The 16,266-nt window shown below is 46.4% G+C and overlaps 2 protein-coding genes across 4 annotated transcripts in view; one reads left to right on the forward strand and one right to left on the reverse strand.

Annotated features, from left to right (window-relative positions):
• Window positions 1-6,959, forward strand: CNP (2',3'-cyclic nucleotide 3' phosphodiesterase). 3 transcript variants are annotated; one of them, XM_052785531.1, is made up of 4 exons: window positions 1-217; window positions 2,514-3,178; window positions 3,741-3,883; window positions 4,456-6,959. In XM_052785531.1, the coding sequence occupies exons 2-4, from the start codon at window positions 2,563-2,565 to the stop codon at window positions 4,906-4,908; spliced, it is 1,212 nt and encodes a 403-aa protein (XP_052641491.1). In that variant the 5' UTR covers window positions 1-217; window positions 2,514-2,562; the 3' UTR covers window positions 4,909-6,959. The 3 variants fall into 3 exon arrangements, with proteins under 3 accessions (XP_052641491.1, XP_052641489.1, XP_052641490.1); XM_052785529.1 differs by having other exon boundaries at window positions 2-217; window positions 2,509-3,178; XM_052785530.1 differs by lacking the exon at window positions 1-217 and adding an exon at window positions 2,079-2,257 and having other exon boundaries at window positions 2,509-3,178.
• DNAJC7 (DnaJ heat shock protein family (Hsp40) member C7) overlaps window positions 6,897-16,266 on the reverse strand; it is a 25,860-nt gene continuing 16,490 nt past the window's right edge. Inside the window, exons 10-14 of the mRNA XM_052785524.1 lie at window positions 15,341-15,414; window positions 14,623-14,769; window positions 14,232-14,384; window positions 13,591-13,653; window positions 6,897-12,706 (exon numbers count right to left, since the gene is read on the reverse strand). Coding sequence (XP_052641484.1) covers window positions 12,669-12,706; window positions 13,591-13,653; window positions 14,232-14,384; window positions 14,623-14,769; window positions 15,341-15,414 — 475 coding nt within the window. The 3' untranslated portion in view covers window positions 6,897-12,668. The remainder of the gene's footprint in view (window positions 12,707-13,590; window positions 13,654-14,231; window positions 14,385-14,622; window positions 14,770-15,340; window positions 15,415-16,266) is intronic.

The raw sequence follows: 16,266 nt of genomic DNA on the forward strand, positions 1-16,266 counted from the left end.
ACGGACACGGACACGGACACGGACACCCCCCGCCCCTCCCGGGGGAGGGCCCGGTCCGGCCCCCAGCGCCTGCGCGGCCGCAGGCGGGAGAAGGGGGGGGGGGGCTGGGGGGTGCCCGGTGCTATGAAAGGGGCCGCGGCCGTGCCCGCCCCAGAGCCGCTTCCCCGCCGCGCCGCTCCGCACCGGCGGCCGCCCCGGAGCCGCTGCCCTCACCATGGTAAGTGTGGGGGGGGGGGGGGTTTAGGGCAGCCGCCCCCCCCCCCCCCCCGGGCGCGGGTTTCGTTTACTGGGGCGGGGAGGGAGCACCGGCGGCGTCGCCGACCCGTGGGCGCTGAGCCCCGGGGGGTGCCCGCTCCGGGGGGCGGTGGCGGTCGCAGCCGGGAACGGTCCCCGGGGTCCCCCCGGGCGCGCAGCGGCTCCGTCCCGGGGGGTGGGGGGGGGGGTCCCGGGCCGCCCTGGGGGCAGCAGCCCCCTTCGCCGCCGCCTGGAGCGATCGTTCCCCCGAGCCGCGGTCCCGCGGGGAGCCCGGGGCGCGGAGACAAGCGGGAGCTTTGTGGGGGACGGCGGGGGGGGGGGGAACGGGCTCAATGGGGGATTGTCCGCCCGGGGAGCCCAGCGCCCGCCGAGGCGGGTCTCTGTGGGGCCATTGTCCGGCCGGGCCGGCCCCTGAAGGCGACTATTATCCTCCAAGCTGGCCGCTAAACAATGGGGCCGGAGGGTGTTTTCTATTATTGTTCTTTTGTTTGCGCGTTTGAAAAGCGGCCTCAGTTACCGCCGTCACCGGCAGCTGCCTTCGGCCAAACAGCTGGACCGGCCCAGCCGCAGCCCTCGGCCGCCGGAGCAGCGAGGCCAGGCTTGTCCGCAGCCGCTGCCCGTTCCCGCTCGGGCCAAGCGTTCCCCTTGGATAACGGGACACCTACCCTGCCCGGAGGAGCGGCTCACACCGCCCGCTTCCTCTCGTGCGATGACCTGGGAGCCTCGAATCCATGGGGAAGGCAACGCGGGGGTCCCAGGAGAACCCCGTGGTCCTCGCTCTTCTCAGAAGCCCGTTTGTTCCCGCACCGGCCTCGGGAGCCGGCACGGCCTGCAGCGTGGTAGCCAACCCCAGGGCAGGCAGAGCTCCCTGCCCAACACGTCCATTGAAGCAGTGGGGTCCTGGTCCCAGGGCGCTTTGGAACCAAAACCCACCCCCACATTCTGGAATAAAGGACAGAAAAGTTAATCAATTGAACAGTTGTTTTTTAAACAAGGTCTTCACCCTGCAAACAGGAAAGCTGTATTTTTCTGCCACGGGCAGAGCATTTGTGTTGTATGTAAAACCCCTCCATTTTTGCATCAAAGGCAAAACTTACTCCTTCAGCATCGCTCTGTGGCTGCTGGCACAGCGTTCGGCTGGAGGGCCGGGCTGGGTGAGGAGGCAGCTGGGGAGGGAAGGTGGAGAGTTCACATACTGACCCGAAAACCAGTGGCTGCCCTGTTGATGCAACTGAAAACTCGCACAGTTGGAGAAATCCCTCCTTTCCTTCCAGTCCCGTGTTTTCCCAGACCCTGCTGGGAATTAACCTGGGATTCCAGTTACCGGAGCTGCTGGCAAGAGGGGAGGGAGAGCCAGCGCCAGGTCCCCAGCGGCGCTTTTCCTGGCTTGCTTGCTGGTGCCAAATATGAGCATTTCTTTTGGTGCTCAGAGGGCTGGTTTCGCTTTCGTGTTCAGCTCAGCAGCTGCTGGGAAGGGATTTGTCTTTACCGGAAGCAATTTCAATTGCTCTTCATCACAAGAGGAGCCCAAATTCCCTCCTCCGAGGCATTCGGGGTGCTGATGTTCAGCATAGCATAAAGAAATGGCAGTTCTTAACGCGAGAGACGGCATCCTCGCAGACTTCACTCAGAAACAGCCTTTCCTATGGGGACGGAGGGTCCCTAAACAGACTTAAATCCCCATGCAGCCTTTTTTATTCAGATGAAGCGATGAGATTGCAGCAGCTGTCACAACCTGCTGGGACTTTTGTTTCCTGTTTTCAGGTGGAGTTCCCCACAGCACACTGCACCCTCGTTATCTAGTAGCCACAAGTGTTTATTTTTCAGAAATAAATTTGACACTTGAAGCGCTCTCCCCTGGGCTGTGGCTTTGTGGCAGCTCGTGGTGCCTCTGAAACTGCAGCTGCTGCCACGTGACGGTAAAACTTCCCCTTCCTGGCCAGGCAGGACCGAAGCTGCCGAGGCCGGAGCAGGGAGCGGAGCTGCACCTTCAGCTCCTCAGGTCAGACGGCCGGTGCTGGTGCCGGTGGGTGGTGGGAGAGGGCACGGGTCCCTGCTGCGGGAGCAGCCGGGGTAGCTCTGAGAGGTGGTTTAAGGCAAGCAGGGCAGCTGAGGGTGGGGGACGTGGGGGTAGAGATTTCCCTGCGTCGCCCTTCCCCCAGCAAAGGTTCTCAACGGCGCATGCTTGTGCAGCGGCAGTGCGCGGTCTCTTGGGGTTGCTAGCCTGCCAAATGCTCTCCTCTTGCATTTCAGAACAGAGGCTTCTCAAAGAAGAGTCACACATTCCTGCCTAAAATATTTAGAAAAATGTCTACTCAATCAGCGAAAGAAAGACCCGAAAGCTTGCAGTTCCCCTTCCTTGACGATGAAGATACCATCTCTACAGTCAAAGAATCTAAAACCTTTTTTATTCTAAGAGGCCTGCCTGGCAGTGGGAAGTCCACTCTTGCCCAGGCTATTCAAGATAGGTATAAAGATGCCTGCAAGGTCATCTCTGTTGATAACTATAAAATTACACCTTTAATTAGAAGCACCATTCCTGAAGAGTATTCAAAGGTGGATGAGGATCTAGTTGACTATTGCAAACGAGATATCAGCGTTATCGTTTTGGATGACACTCACCATGAGAGGGAACGACTGGACCAACTCTTTGATATTGCTGACAAATACCGGTACAAAGTCATCTTTGCCGAGCCCAAAACCCAGTGGCGAATGGATTGCTTGCAGCTGAAGGAAAAGAATCAATGGAAACTGTCAGTGGAAGAGCTGAAGAAGATGAAGCCGAGCTTGGAGAAGGAATTCCTACCCATGTATTTTGGGTGGTTTTTGAGCAAAAGAAGTTCAGAGATCCTGAGGAAGGCTGGCCAGGCCTTCTTAGATGAGCTTGGGAGTCTCAAAGCCTTCAAAAAGGAGAGTAAATACTGTAGGTATAGAAGTATCTTACCAAGTTCTTACTCTGTTGATGAAATGTTAACATTCAGCAAATAGAACAAGTTTGGTCAGCTTCTAAAGTAAATTTCTAGTTAAAGTTAGCAACAAGAAAAACTTTAAAGCTACTAATCCGTTTCCCATAGTTGACAAAGTTGCTGTTGTAAGTAAAAAGAAACGAAACCGTTTTTCCAAAGAAGTCTATTTAGCTCTGACACTGTAGGGAGCTGGGTTCGGATGGCAGCAGCGTTACGCATGGCTGGGCATCCCCTGCTTGCTGCAATGAGTCAAAGAGAAAAGGGAAAGACTGAACAACCTTGTCCCTTGAGGGATTCATACAACATCAAGGTTAAGACGAGCCATGATGATGCGCAGAAGCTTCTGTTTTCTAGTTGCATCCGCTCTTAGCCTAGGTGGAAGGGGGGGTTTTGTTTACCTATCTAGGCCTTTTCAGCAGTAAGAAAGATGAAACATGAAGAACAGGTTAGTGAAGCAAGCTGAGACAGAACTTAGGCTCACCATTTTTTGATAGTAATATTGCTTACCTGTATTTGCAGTTGCTTATGCTATTGAAGATCCCAAAATAAAAATAGATCTCACCAGCTACTTTGTGAAGAGGCCACCTGGGGTCTTACACTGCACCACAAAATACACCGAGTTTGGAAAAGCAGCTGGAGCTGAGGAATATGCACAGCAAGAAGTGAGTATCAGGGCTCTGACTCCTCCCCAGGACTCCAGTCTCCCTCTCCTTTCCCAGCAGGGGATCCACGAGCCTTTTGGGTGGGCTGGGGATGCAGTGGGAGCTGAGAGGGTAATTTTAGGGACAGCAAGTATGTCCATGCAGCTTGTGCAATAGAAAGGTCATAATTGTGGGAGAAATGGTGACTGTTTCCTGTTAGTTTCCAAATAAAATACTCCTGCCCCGCCCGCCCCCAGCCCTGACTTCCAGCATCACCTCCGAAGCTCGCTTTGAATGATGATGAATTAAGGTATTTACACGTCTAGCTAAATTATTTCAAAACAGATAAGCCCAAGTCAAATATTGGAATTTGTGAAGGAAAAAGATGTAACCAGCTCCAAATTCACGGAGCAGGAACTTCAGCCCATGACCTTCTAGTTGCACACAGTATCTCAAATATGTCAAAGCAAGAGCTAATGTGATCAGCCAAGACCCTGAGCTTGTGGACAATAAAACCAACCACTCTGCTGTACATCCCACCTGTCTGCAGTCAGGTAAAACTGTGTTCTGGACTTGTCTCCCTCTTCTCCCAGGCTGTGAAGGCTTCCTACGGCAAAGGCTTCACCTTGTCCATCTCCGCTCTGTTCATCACAACAAAAACTGTTGGCGCTCGCGTAGAGCTGAGTGAACAGCAACTGCTGCTGTGGCCTGGAGATGCCGATAAGATCCTGCCCACCGACAACCTCCCAAAAGGCAGCCGGGCTCACATCACCCTTGGCTGTGCCAACGGCGTCGAAGCAGTCCAGACTGGGCTTGATCTGCTGGAGTTTGTGAAACTGGAAAAGGCAGGGAACAAAGGGGATGAAGTGGGGGAAATTGGAGGAGGGAAACTGCTGTATTTTGATAATGGTATGTGGATGCTCATCCTTTCTAAAAAGATCGATGTGAAGGCAATATTCTCAGGTTACTATGGAAAAGGAAAACTTGTGCCAACGCAGAGCACCAACAAACGGGGCTCTGCTTTTAGTTCCTGCACCATCATCTAGGAGCATGGGCAGGGTAGCTTGATTGTTTGTTTGTTTTTAAAAGGCAAGTAACTCCTGTAACCTTTAAAAGTGTAAAGAGAAATAATTCTACCTTTACTAAAGCAAGCCCTTTTGCCAGCCCCAGTGTGAAGCCCTTCTGGGGAGAGAGTTTATTGGCCTCAGAGCAAGGAAGAAAACAAGCAACTCTTGACTGACAAAGGAAAACTGTCACATAACTGATGTCCATAACCGAGGTGCTACCGAGTGTATTTTAATGGAAGGGTTCTGGAGAGAATTAGCTGTGGTGTTCTGCTTGTTTTCTTCCTCAGAGGAAGATCAACTATGGTCTTTTATAACTTCCCTATGAACCACAATCGTTAGATCTGTACATGCCAGTACTATAAGCAGTGGCAGACCAAAGCCTGTACATAGCTGGTCTGAAGCCAAGTGAACTGTGTAATGTCTCTCCCCCTCTCCCACACCCGAGGGACTGACATCAGTCACTCTGGTAGCTGAACTACTGGGTAAAAACCAGCAAGACCCAGTTGTGGATCACTTCTGTCAAGTGTGGCAGTTACTAATAGTTTAGTCCCCAAGAAAAGAACTTGCAGAGGGCAGCAGGGTACTTAACAGCCTTGATCAGAGGTCAGTCCTGCAGCCAGCCGTGCTCTACCCCAGTTCATGTTTGCTGTTTGCTTGTGAACGCTTCCTTCATTGCAGGGAAGAGAGATGCTGGTGAGCGGACAGAAGGAAAGCCCGTTGCCAGATGATGTCTTGAAAGACAGCTATTGTGGACTTAAAGGGAAACAAGTGAAATACCAGGAGAGGCATTCAGTTCCTGTAGCATGGCTCCAGCCATTTCACTTCACATGTCAGACTGGGCTGGACCAAGCACTGTCCAGTGTCCGTGTCCTGTAGAGAGCAATCCTGCCTTGGCAGGGGGTGGAAGAGATGAACTAATGTCTCTTCCATCTTATTTTATAGAAATTAAAATCATGTCTGAAGTATAGAACTGTACTTCATGCAAGATTTTACTACTTTTCTCTAATGCACTTGAATGTTAAAAGTTAGGATGGCAGTAACATTGTAATTTAGGAAGTAAGTGGAGGTATCATAACTGTGTAACTTAAGTCTGCTCAAACCTAAACCATTGGCTGGAAAAAAGTTAATGATCAAGCACTTCTGTTATTAAGTCTGTTTTATTGAAACTTATGGTTTTGCTCTTAGCCAGACCGTCTGCCAGTTGGTCAGTGGATCTGTGGTCACTACTTTACTGTAACACAAAGCTCAACTAATGGATTCAGGTCAGGACAACAGTTTAAACTCATGCTACGGCTCAGTGTGTGGTGAACTGCATAGTGAAATTAATCCCTTATTAATATATGTAAATACTTACTGTGTTTGACAAGCATGTGCTGGGCTCATATCGGTAAAGGAGCTGTTGCGTGGGCACAGCTTAACCTGCAGCTGGGTGCGCACTGAAACCACTGCTTGGGAAACCCAACGCTGCCTGTGCAAGAAGCATTTCTCCTCTGAATGTTTAAAACAAAAGCAAGGAGCGCTTTGGGGCTATCTGGTAAACACTCTGCAAGTTTACCAATAAGGCCAAATAGTTCCTGCTGTTTCAAAAAGATGGATGATGATAAATTCTCATTATAACATAAAAAAAAAGTTTTATATATACACACACCCATAGCACCCATAATCCTCCCCTACCTTCAACAGAAAAACCATTGCTAGCTTCTGCTCTGGCAGAGGGGCAAGTGCCCGCTATTCAGCTCGGACCTTTCCTAACAGAAATCTCCGGCCAGTTTGTTCCATCAAAACTTTAGAAACATATTTACCAGCGCCTGCCCAGGACAGCTCCCGTGGGAGCACAGGAGCACGCTGACCCCTTCTCCCTCCAGTGCCCTGGCAACAACCCAATGCTCCAGATCACATCCAGCACTGAAATGCACAGCTGGAATATCTTGTTTATTTGCCTGTTCAAGAACAACAGTGAGACTGTCGTCATTTAAGTTTTTATTAGTTTGTACATCATATACAGTTTATAATAAAGTAAACCAATTGCATATGGTTTTGCTTCAGTCTGTGATATTCTTCATATAAACACATCATTATGAATTATGCCTAATGAAGTAAACAACAAATATTCACATTTTTACCATTCACATCCTAGAAAGGTAAGGGTCCAAAGAGGGACAGTGTTCATACCGATGTGAAGCCTGTCTTAGAGAGGATGATGTGTTTGGCAAAGCGCTGGGGATAGTGATTGCTCCATGCAATACTCCTTTCCTCCCACTGGAAAGGTTAAGATATTTACACTGAGGTAAACATTCAGAATTTCAATTCAGATAAATACTGCAGCACAGGGTCTAGCGTCCTCTCTAAGTTGGCTTCACATCAGCGTCTGGTTTTGTCTTGACTACTCCTTAATGTCGTTACAACAAAGCAGGTACGCATGCAATGAAGGTGCTCGGTTTGCTGTTTCGCACTCAACCCCTCCAACATTGCTTCACGCAATTTTCTCTTTTGAAGCACAAGCTATTAAGTGAAAGCAAGGGAGGAAGATGGGGTAATTGAGGTCAGATTGGCTATGCCAGAACTGCAGCCAAGCTGCACACCCAGCCAGAGGCAGCATCCCAGCTCTCCCAACAGACTCCTGCCTTCCCGAGCCACCCGATCATGCCGAAGCTCTAGCTCAGTAACACCACGTTGCAGAAGATGCCTCACCTTGGCATCGTCTAGGTTACAACATTTCAGAGCTCACGTTTCATACTAGAGCCTTCCTTCAGAGGTCGGATCTATGCTAGAGTGAAACTTGCCTAGCACTACTCAAAGAAGAGGGGATAATCCTGTCCCCGACTCTGCAGGAGTGCGGAAAGCCAGGGTACGTCGAGGAAGGCCAAAGCATTACGCATCGTCTTTCAAAGCCAAGCCCAGGTCCTGCTGCCCTGGTAAGCAAGGACAACAGGAACATCTCCAGAATACAGTACTGCTGCGTGTGAGCAGCCTCCAGGAGAATGGAGGGTCACAGAACTGCTGCGATCCAGCCTGTCGCCTTTCAGCCTTAGTTACAGCACTCCTGCAACAGCCCGAGACAGACCTCAGCACTGCTCGGAGAAACTCGGGTAGGTGCAACACACGAGCTGTCCTTTTTCCCTAAGAAAGGGGAGGGGAGGGTACAAGGCACAAATTTAAACAGGATGAAAATCATCCTCTTGAAGATAAGTGAATATCTTTAGTTATTACTGAAACTGAGGAAGAAATTTTGAAAGAAGAGCAACCACTGTGTGGTCCAAATGCTTTGGTCATTCAATTGGTTGAAGAGCGATTCGGCCAAGCACAGCCCTCCAGCGCATGGCCGGCTCGAGACCAGCGCTCACAGGTGGGCACAGGGGCTGAGCCAGTTTCCATATTGGAAATGAAACAACAGCACAGCAGCTTTCATTCTGTATCCCCTTCAGATACAGAAAGCTGAGGGACTTCCAATATTCCATGGATAATAATACTGTTGTCCCTAAACATTTTTTTTTTCCTTTCTCCTTTCTCTCAATTTGCATTAATGTATTTACAAAACAGTCAGAAGCCTTTAGCACTAAGGATCCAGCTTTATAGCAACACTTCCAAGTTCACAAACGAAACCATGTACTTTCCTATGTAGCATGTGTAGCCGAAACAATGAAGAGCCTGTCAAAGTGGGCAGCCAGAAGCATCTTTATGGTCTTTACAGCTGATTTCAAGTCCACGTTCAGTGTATCTGGAAAGGACTCTCTCAATACTCCCCGGGAAAAGGTGGAGCTGACACAGCATCAGATTTGTAAAGTAAATCCACACAAGAAGGAACACACCAGGCTTTGTGGTCTAGAGGTCGGACCATCATACATGCAAGTATCTCCCACACACTAGCATTACTGATGCATGTTTTAATTTTTAAAGCATGAAATTGCTTCCATTTTCATTTGAATGCAACTGCATTTCACTACTTGAAACTATCCCTACAGCAGTTCAGACACCACAAGTATCATGATTAGGCAAAAAAACATCAGAGGGAAAGCGTAATAGTCAAACAATTCCTTATCTCCTTGTAAACACTATAGAGTCACAACCATGGAGCCTCACTTCACACGCTTGGTCTGCCAAGAGCCATGCTCCACACACACACACACACACAATCTTCCCTGTAGTTTACAGCTTTCACAGAGGAAGCTGACAGCTTCTCTGCCAGTTATCGAGCTGTTCAATAGCTATTACTTCCATCACATCCGCTAAAAGATCCCTCCCTTACACACCAGCCCGGTCTGGCTTTTAGCCACGTCAGCTCTGCTATCTCTTGGTCGTTCCCTTCGGCAGGAACTCCCACAGCACCAACCATTCCCCTTCGGAAACACCGGGCAGGAGCTGGTAGGCCAAAGGGCAAACAAGCACTGTGCAGCAAAAGCTGCTTGGCGTCTGTATTTCGGGCTGTTCACCAGGCAGAACAGGGCACAAGGGATTCTGCACATGGAACAAACAGTCTGGGGGCATGTTTAGGTACGTTTCAGGGTGAATTATTAAGGCTCCTGCTGTTACGCCAAAAAAGAAACCTTTCAATAATTACAAAGACTGACTTCCAGAAAAACAACTCTTTTCATTAAAAGGAAGGGATTCATCACTGGTTTCTTCCACCTGCCTACAGTCACACCAAAGGGAACAGTACGCTTCTAAATAAGGCTCGATGCATGTGTATTCCACTGTGCTTGTGCTTCAAGGGTATCACCTACAGCAACCGCCTCCTATTACCTCCATTAGCTCTTTACCATTCTAGAAAAAGCACAGGCATAATACCACTTTAAGATACTTACTCATTGTCTCTGTGGCAAATTCCTACGTCTGGTAGCTCCTCTCCAGCCGAAGGAAGCCAGGGAGGTCTGCAGAGTGGTAGCAGCTAGAAAAATGGCACTAAGGTTCCCTGTGGCTGTGTACAAAATACAACCCATGAATAATGTTCCATAACTACCAAGTGTGAAAGGCAACGTTTCAAGCAACACACATCTAAGCGGATTTTTCTGAAAGAAACAGAGTTCCGTGTCTCCAAGCTGTGCGAGGACACGATGGAGGTTACAATGCCACCGCACCTCTATCTCCAGACGCTGCTGCTGCTGTCCTGAGGTAACGGGAGAGTCACTGAACGCCGCTCAAACGCCAGCGCTCTGTGCAAAAGGGAACACGTGTTCGCCTTCACTTTGAATCACATTATAACGCTCCTTAGAAAAGTCTTGGCACTCACCATGTTAATATTTAACTACATTAAATCATGCATTCATGTGCAGTTTTATAAATATCTGCTGTATACATTTTCTCTCTCAGAAGAAAAGCCACTGCGCTTCTGTCCTCCAAGGAATGGTCTCATTCAAAGTTTGGAGAGAAGGAAGCCTGTCATACTTAACTGGGGGGAGGGGGAAATAATAATAATAATAATAATAAAAACCACTGACAAATGCAGGACACATCTCTGCATGGTAATAAAAGACTGAGGAAAGTCCAAACTGTACAGTAATATCAATACACACAGGACAAGACATTATGAATCCAGAATGCCACACTAAAATAAGTCCTGTAAACTCTGACTCACAAGTGCCATGAGAACTGAAGTATCAATATGCATAGACCAGTATTTCAATTCCCCAGATAATTACCGTTTCAGAGTCTAAAAGATGCTAGGACCTTATTTTGCTCTCAGTGCAATCCGGGTAAGTCCATCACATTACACTGGTGCGAAGGAAGTTAGAATAAAAGTTGTAGAGTCTGTTTTTGGAAATATTACCCAACATTGGCTCATTTTCAAAGCTGACTTTTGAGTGAGTTATAGAATTCTTTCTTTATTCTGCAGTACTAGAATTTAAGCCCTTAAATCTTCCCTCTATGAAAGCAGATTGTCAATAAATCTGACAAAACACAACCACAGGACTGTAGTACTCGGCGGCGGCAGCACCATGACACTATTGCAACTGTTGGAAATGAAGTTCGCTTGCATTGTGGTCTAGCAACTCTGTCCCACTGAACAGGACAAGTACAGCCCTCAAAAGGAAGGAAGACAACGATGTTAGCATTTCATGCAATGAATTCATTGCAGTTTTTCTTCCTGCAGTAAGAAGTTAAATCAGATATTATATAAAAGTTAGTGTCAGGTTGCTCTAGGAAAGAGTCTTGCATGTATTTGTATAAACACCCGTTTTCTCAGCCAAGCAAAATTCAGCCCTCCAAACATCCCTACACTACCGCAGGTCAGTTCAAAACACTCCAGATACAGCAATGCTGCCAAGACTCTGCCCTTCTCGCTGGTGTTGCCAAGTGCCAACACACTTTCTCTCACACCCGGCTTCTGAGCAAGACCTCGAGAAGCTCTGTCAGACAATGCCACCCGCTGTGCTCCAGAACCGTTCCACAGACAGTACTTAACTTGAACAAAGCACCTAGTCAAAAAGGTTCTTCACTCTCTAGAGAAAAGGGAAGAATTCTGGAAGCAGAGTCCTCTCCCAGCTGAGATCTTGCTGTAACACTACATTTATGGTGAAAAATAAAACAGCATTCATGTTAACTGGCAGTACCACCAAACCAAATCCATTTTCAATTTGAGATGGCGCAGCTGCACGCAGCTCCAGGCTTTAAGCTCATCCCTCCAGCACTTGCCCTGACATTGTGCAAGAGAAGCAAGTGACAGACTGTCAGTTCAGAGTTTGACTTTGCATTTTCTTGCTTCTTTGGACTAGTAAATTACTTCTAGTTGAAAACTACTTGACTAGTTTAACATATCTGTACAGTTCCTGTAAACATTACGAGAGCACACTGCTGCACGCACACAGTAACCGTTTTCAATTATTAACCTGAATTTTACTTTGCATTTCTTCAGAGCTAGAAAGAGGTCATCCACGTTATGGATCAGTAACATGAAATCAAAAATCAAGCTCAACAAAATCAAGTTTTAGCACAAATATTAAATGTTCAAGTGGATTAATTAAAAAAAGTACGGTGAAGAAATTCAGCCCAGAGCAAGTTCAATATTCCCTTAAACAGGACAATTCTTGGAGTGGCAACGCAAAGCCCTTAATTCTAGCTGCATCACAGGGAATTCTCACATAAGCTGCTCTTTTAAATCCAAAGAAGCATTTCTCTGATACAAAATTGTTAAGCTCACACATTATCATTGAAGTTAATGCCCAAGTGTACCATTCTGGTAGAACCATGGCAAAAAAAAAAAAAAAAAAAAAAAAAGAAAAAAAAAGACAGCTGGCAGGTAAAATGCGATTGTATGAAACTTGATTGAATCTTGGCAATATTTTCAGAAGATTAAGATAACTTAAAAGTTACTACAAACCCCAGACATGCTGCCATACTGCACTTTGGAGTCAACCAAAACAAAATAGGAGATTACTTCACCCTCTTACAAGTCAAGATTCTGAGAGGACTTCAGGGAAATCCTCTCTGCTGAGGAGCAGGAACAGTCTGAAAGTACGGGCCAGCATGGAGGGACCAAAAGATTCAAAGCTTTATTTTTTTTTTTTTTTTTTTAATAAAGTTAACAGTAAAACAAAATTCACAAGCCTTCCCCTCCCCGAGCTGGTTTCCTCTTCACACACAAAAGCACACAAAACAGAGGTCTCCAACCGAGAAAAATGAAACTGCTCTAAGTACAATGAGACATGATGAAGGAAGGAGTCTAAGTATGTCCGTATTCAAGGTTAAAATAAGCAGATCAGGTATGTGTGGTTTTTGTTTTTGTTTGGTTTTTTGTTTGTTTTTTAGCCAAACTGGAAAAAGAAATTTCCAGGCCCAGAAGCTGAAAAAGAAAATGAAAAATATTAGCACTTTCAAAATTCAAAGACAATACAGTTAACTACTATCCTGCAGTAGCTTGATGCCAAGCCAGTATTTAATTCAAAGAAAAGCATTTGAACACGTAGGAGAGAAAAGATCTTTGCTATGCATTTCCAGCAGCTACTTTCCAACAAGAGTGGACCACTGACCATATGGGTAGAGGAGGCAGATTTACAAAGAGGAAGGTAAACAGTACACGAAACATGCAAGACTTCTCGAAATTCACTTAACAAAAGACCTTAAGGAACACACGTTTCCCTAAGGGGTATATTGATGCTAGCTGAGAGCTCACTCAACGCTGTACAAAGCCATCCTACACCAAGGTGTGTGAAGAAAGCCTGACCACACACGAGGTTTGAAGGGACGACAATGAGTAACAGCTTCTTCATCGCCTCCAGTCACCTCAAAATGTTTGCAGGCAGAAGCCCTCAGGAGGAGGATTCACGAGTCACGTTCATAACACATGAAACCAGAGGAGAAAGCTGTGTGATACATATGCACAGGACTTCTGACCAAGAATCACCTTTTGTTGCTTTAGCACCAGCAGCTGTATGCAAGTGGTCAACTATTCCTAAGCAGCAAAGCACCACTCTAAATGGGAAAGCCTACACACACTTCTTGAAAAGGGAACCCCTGGGTTTTGTTGCTTTGGAACACAAAAGAACCAGAACCAGCCATCAGCTGGGATGCTGTGCAGATAGAACTTTCCAAGAGGTTAGATACTTTTCCACGGAAAAGTCAAATACTCTCCTCAAACAGCACATCCACTCTGGGAAACTCAGCTGTCCTGTCAAGTGATTTGTGTACTTACGTACCCAAAGCTGACAGGAGAACACTTCCACCTACCTTCAAAACTGAAGCCACCTGGCCCACCAAAGAAGGCCTTGAAGATATTATTTGCATCAAAGTCTACAGGGAAGAAAAGGTAGTTGTGAGTGGAAGCGAAACAGCCAGTTACAGTTTTCATAATTTAGAAATTGTCACTTAATTGAGGGCTCATAAAGCATTTTACAAGCACACAAAAAGCTATAAACAAACAGCTTGCTCTGTCTGAGCACTGCTACATAGCAGCAGAGTACAGAGCCACTGACAGTAGCAAAAAACAGGTAAAAGCAAGAGTTGTCAGAGAGACAATTTCAGTAACAAGGGCAACCTAAGAATTTTGGATAAGCTGCATTTAGGGATGCACAATCTTTCTATTACACTATTTCACACTCCCTATGAAAGAATTCTGCTTAATGGCAGCTACTACCTACTGGCTTCATCAAGTATAACATCCACCATATAACCTAGACTGTTTGCAACTTGAAACATTCAGTGCAGATCTGCTATTCAAATGAGAATCTGAAATTCTATTTCAGAGACCAAACTAAGTCAATTCATAGGATTATTACAAATGGGAGGTTTGCTTTAGAGGACAAAGCAGACTCTAAATGGTCTAATCTTTTTAAAGGCTGCCATGGTAGAATATCTTAAGGAACACTTGCCTCCCATGTTCAATCCATCCTCTTCTAGATCCTGCCCGCTGTCGTAGCGGGCCTTCTTCTTGGGATCTGACAGGATGGTAAAGGCTTCACCAACCTCCTTAAATTTCTTCTCCTCTTCCTTCTGTACTTCTGCACTTGCCCCACTATGTCGGTCTAGGGATACAAAAACAAGCAGGAAAGAAGCTTTTTGGTTTTAGTGTAAATGGAAAATGCTACACATTCCCAGCTACTGTCACAGATTTAGATTTGTGGGGTCAGAAGTGCTATTTGTCCAGAAATTCCCCCTCTCATATTTATTCCTGCCTCTGAGTGATGGTTGCACAGGGCACATGCATGGAGCAAGGGATCAAAGCAACAACACATGCTCTAATAACAGACTGTTTGTGGGTACCTGGATGATGCATTAGTGCTCTTTTCCTGTAAGCCTTCTTGATCTCATCTTCAGAGGCATTTTTGTCAACCCCAAGGATTTTATAGTAGTCTTTCCGTTTGCTCTTTTTCAGTTCCACCTGTGCATTCTTTAGAAGTTGCTTGTGTTCTGGAAAGAAGTGCAATGCCAAAGGAAAGTGGCTTTAGTGTCAGGTACAGCCTCCTGCTTTGAGAGGCTGAAGACCAACATGTTGGGATGACCTGGGTTGAAGGATTCAAATGCCACAAGTAACCAACCCACTTGGATTTACAGGTAGCTAATTAAAGCCTCACTGTCCACTTAAGGCTGTTTCCAAATGTAGGTGAACATCTCAGTGCTATTAAACCAGAATTAGAAAATGAACCACAAGGACTAAGGTTACTCTGTCTGTTTCATTTCAGACTACTAAAAAAGCAAGACGACAGTTAAGAATGAGAACCATAACCAGATATTCTGAATCTAGTGCACTGCATTTAGATGCAAGCTAAATTATCTTCTAAGCATTCAATGCTGGAAAAGAAACCAGATTCGGAGACAGGCATTTCAGAGTGCTTCTCAGGACTTTTCCGGTATTGTCCTGCTGGGGCGAAAGGCTGCAAATCAGAGCATATTATGAGGGAAAAAGCAAACAAAGACAACAACAACAAAATTGCCAGTTAAGGGAAACTTATGCACACAAGAAGAATGCCAATACACTCACCTTTTGTTTTTTCTGTCTGATAAACCTTTTCATAGTCTCTTACAGCATCTTCATATTGTTCTGTGTCCATGTAACTGTGGAAAGAAACACTGGTGGCCAAGGTGTACTTCACAGGAAATATCAAAAGGGGGTTCAGGGACAAGCTTTGTGGGTGGATATGAATTAAGGAAGAGATATGCACTGGACTGCAGAAAGAACAATCATTAAAGGAACCCACAAAGGGTCACTGCTAGACTGAATGGAAGCCCAGACACCTGCTATTTGTGGGAAATCCTGGCACAGGAATCTGTACTTTGGGGTCTAAGTGGAGACTGCAATCTCACTTGGCAGCACCAGTTCTACTTTAACGATCTCATAATGACTTTATCCAGCCGCAGGAACTAATACCAGCCAGCAAGATTTCAAGGAAGCTGGTGCAGAGCTGTACACTAGCAACGTTGGTTAGAAGTGACAATCTTGGCACCTCAGAGGGATGTATGCCTGTCTATTGGTGTTTCAGCCTTACTCACACATTAACTACTTACTATAATTTAGCAATTACTGAGATGGAGATTGAGAAGAACACTGAACATTGCAAATTAAAATGAATGCACAACAGGAAGGCTGCAATAATGGTTTTGGTTCATCTACAAGGCAGGCAGCTTTGCCACAAACTGGGCAATAATCAGTACTGAGGAAAGTAGCAAATAAATCTGTAGTCAGAACAGAGCTTTGACTACTTCCCTGGTTGGTGCCAAGTTACAAAGGAGACATACAGACCCGAACTTCTTTGTACAACTTGCTCAGCCTCACTGTGCTACACTGCAGTATTATCTATGGCTGAAATATGTACAGTCTCAGCTGATTTCTCCTTTATGGGAAGCAGGGCATCCCATTTCAAACTCTGGTTTCTTGGAAGCGTGAACAGCTCTGCCAGGATAAGATCT

Source organism: Harpia harpyja, chromosome 4, assembly GCF_026419915.1.
Source record: "Harpia harpyja isolate bHarHar1 chromosome 4, bHarHar1 primary haplotype, whole genome shotgun sequence".
Taxonomy (NCBI): domain Eukaryota; kingdom Metazoa; phylum Chordata; class Aves; order Accipitriformes; family Accipitridae; genus Harpia; species Harpia harpyja.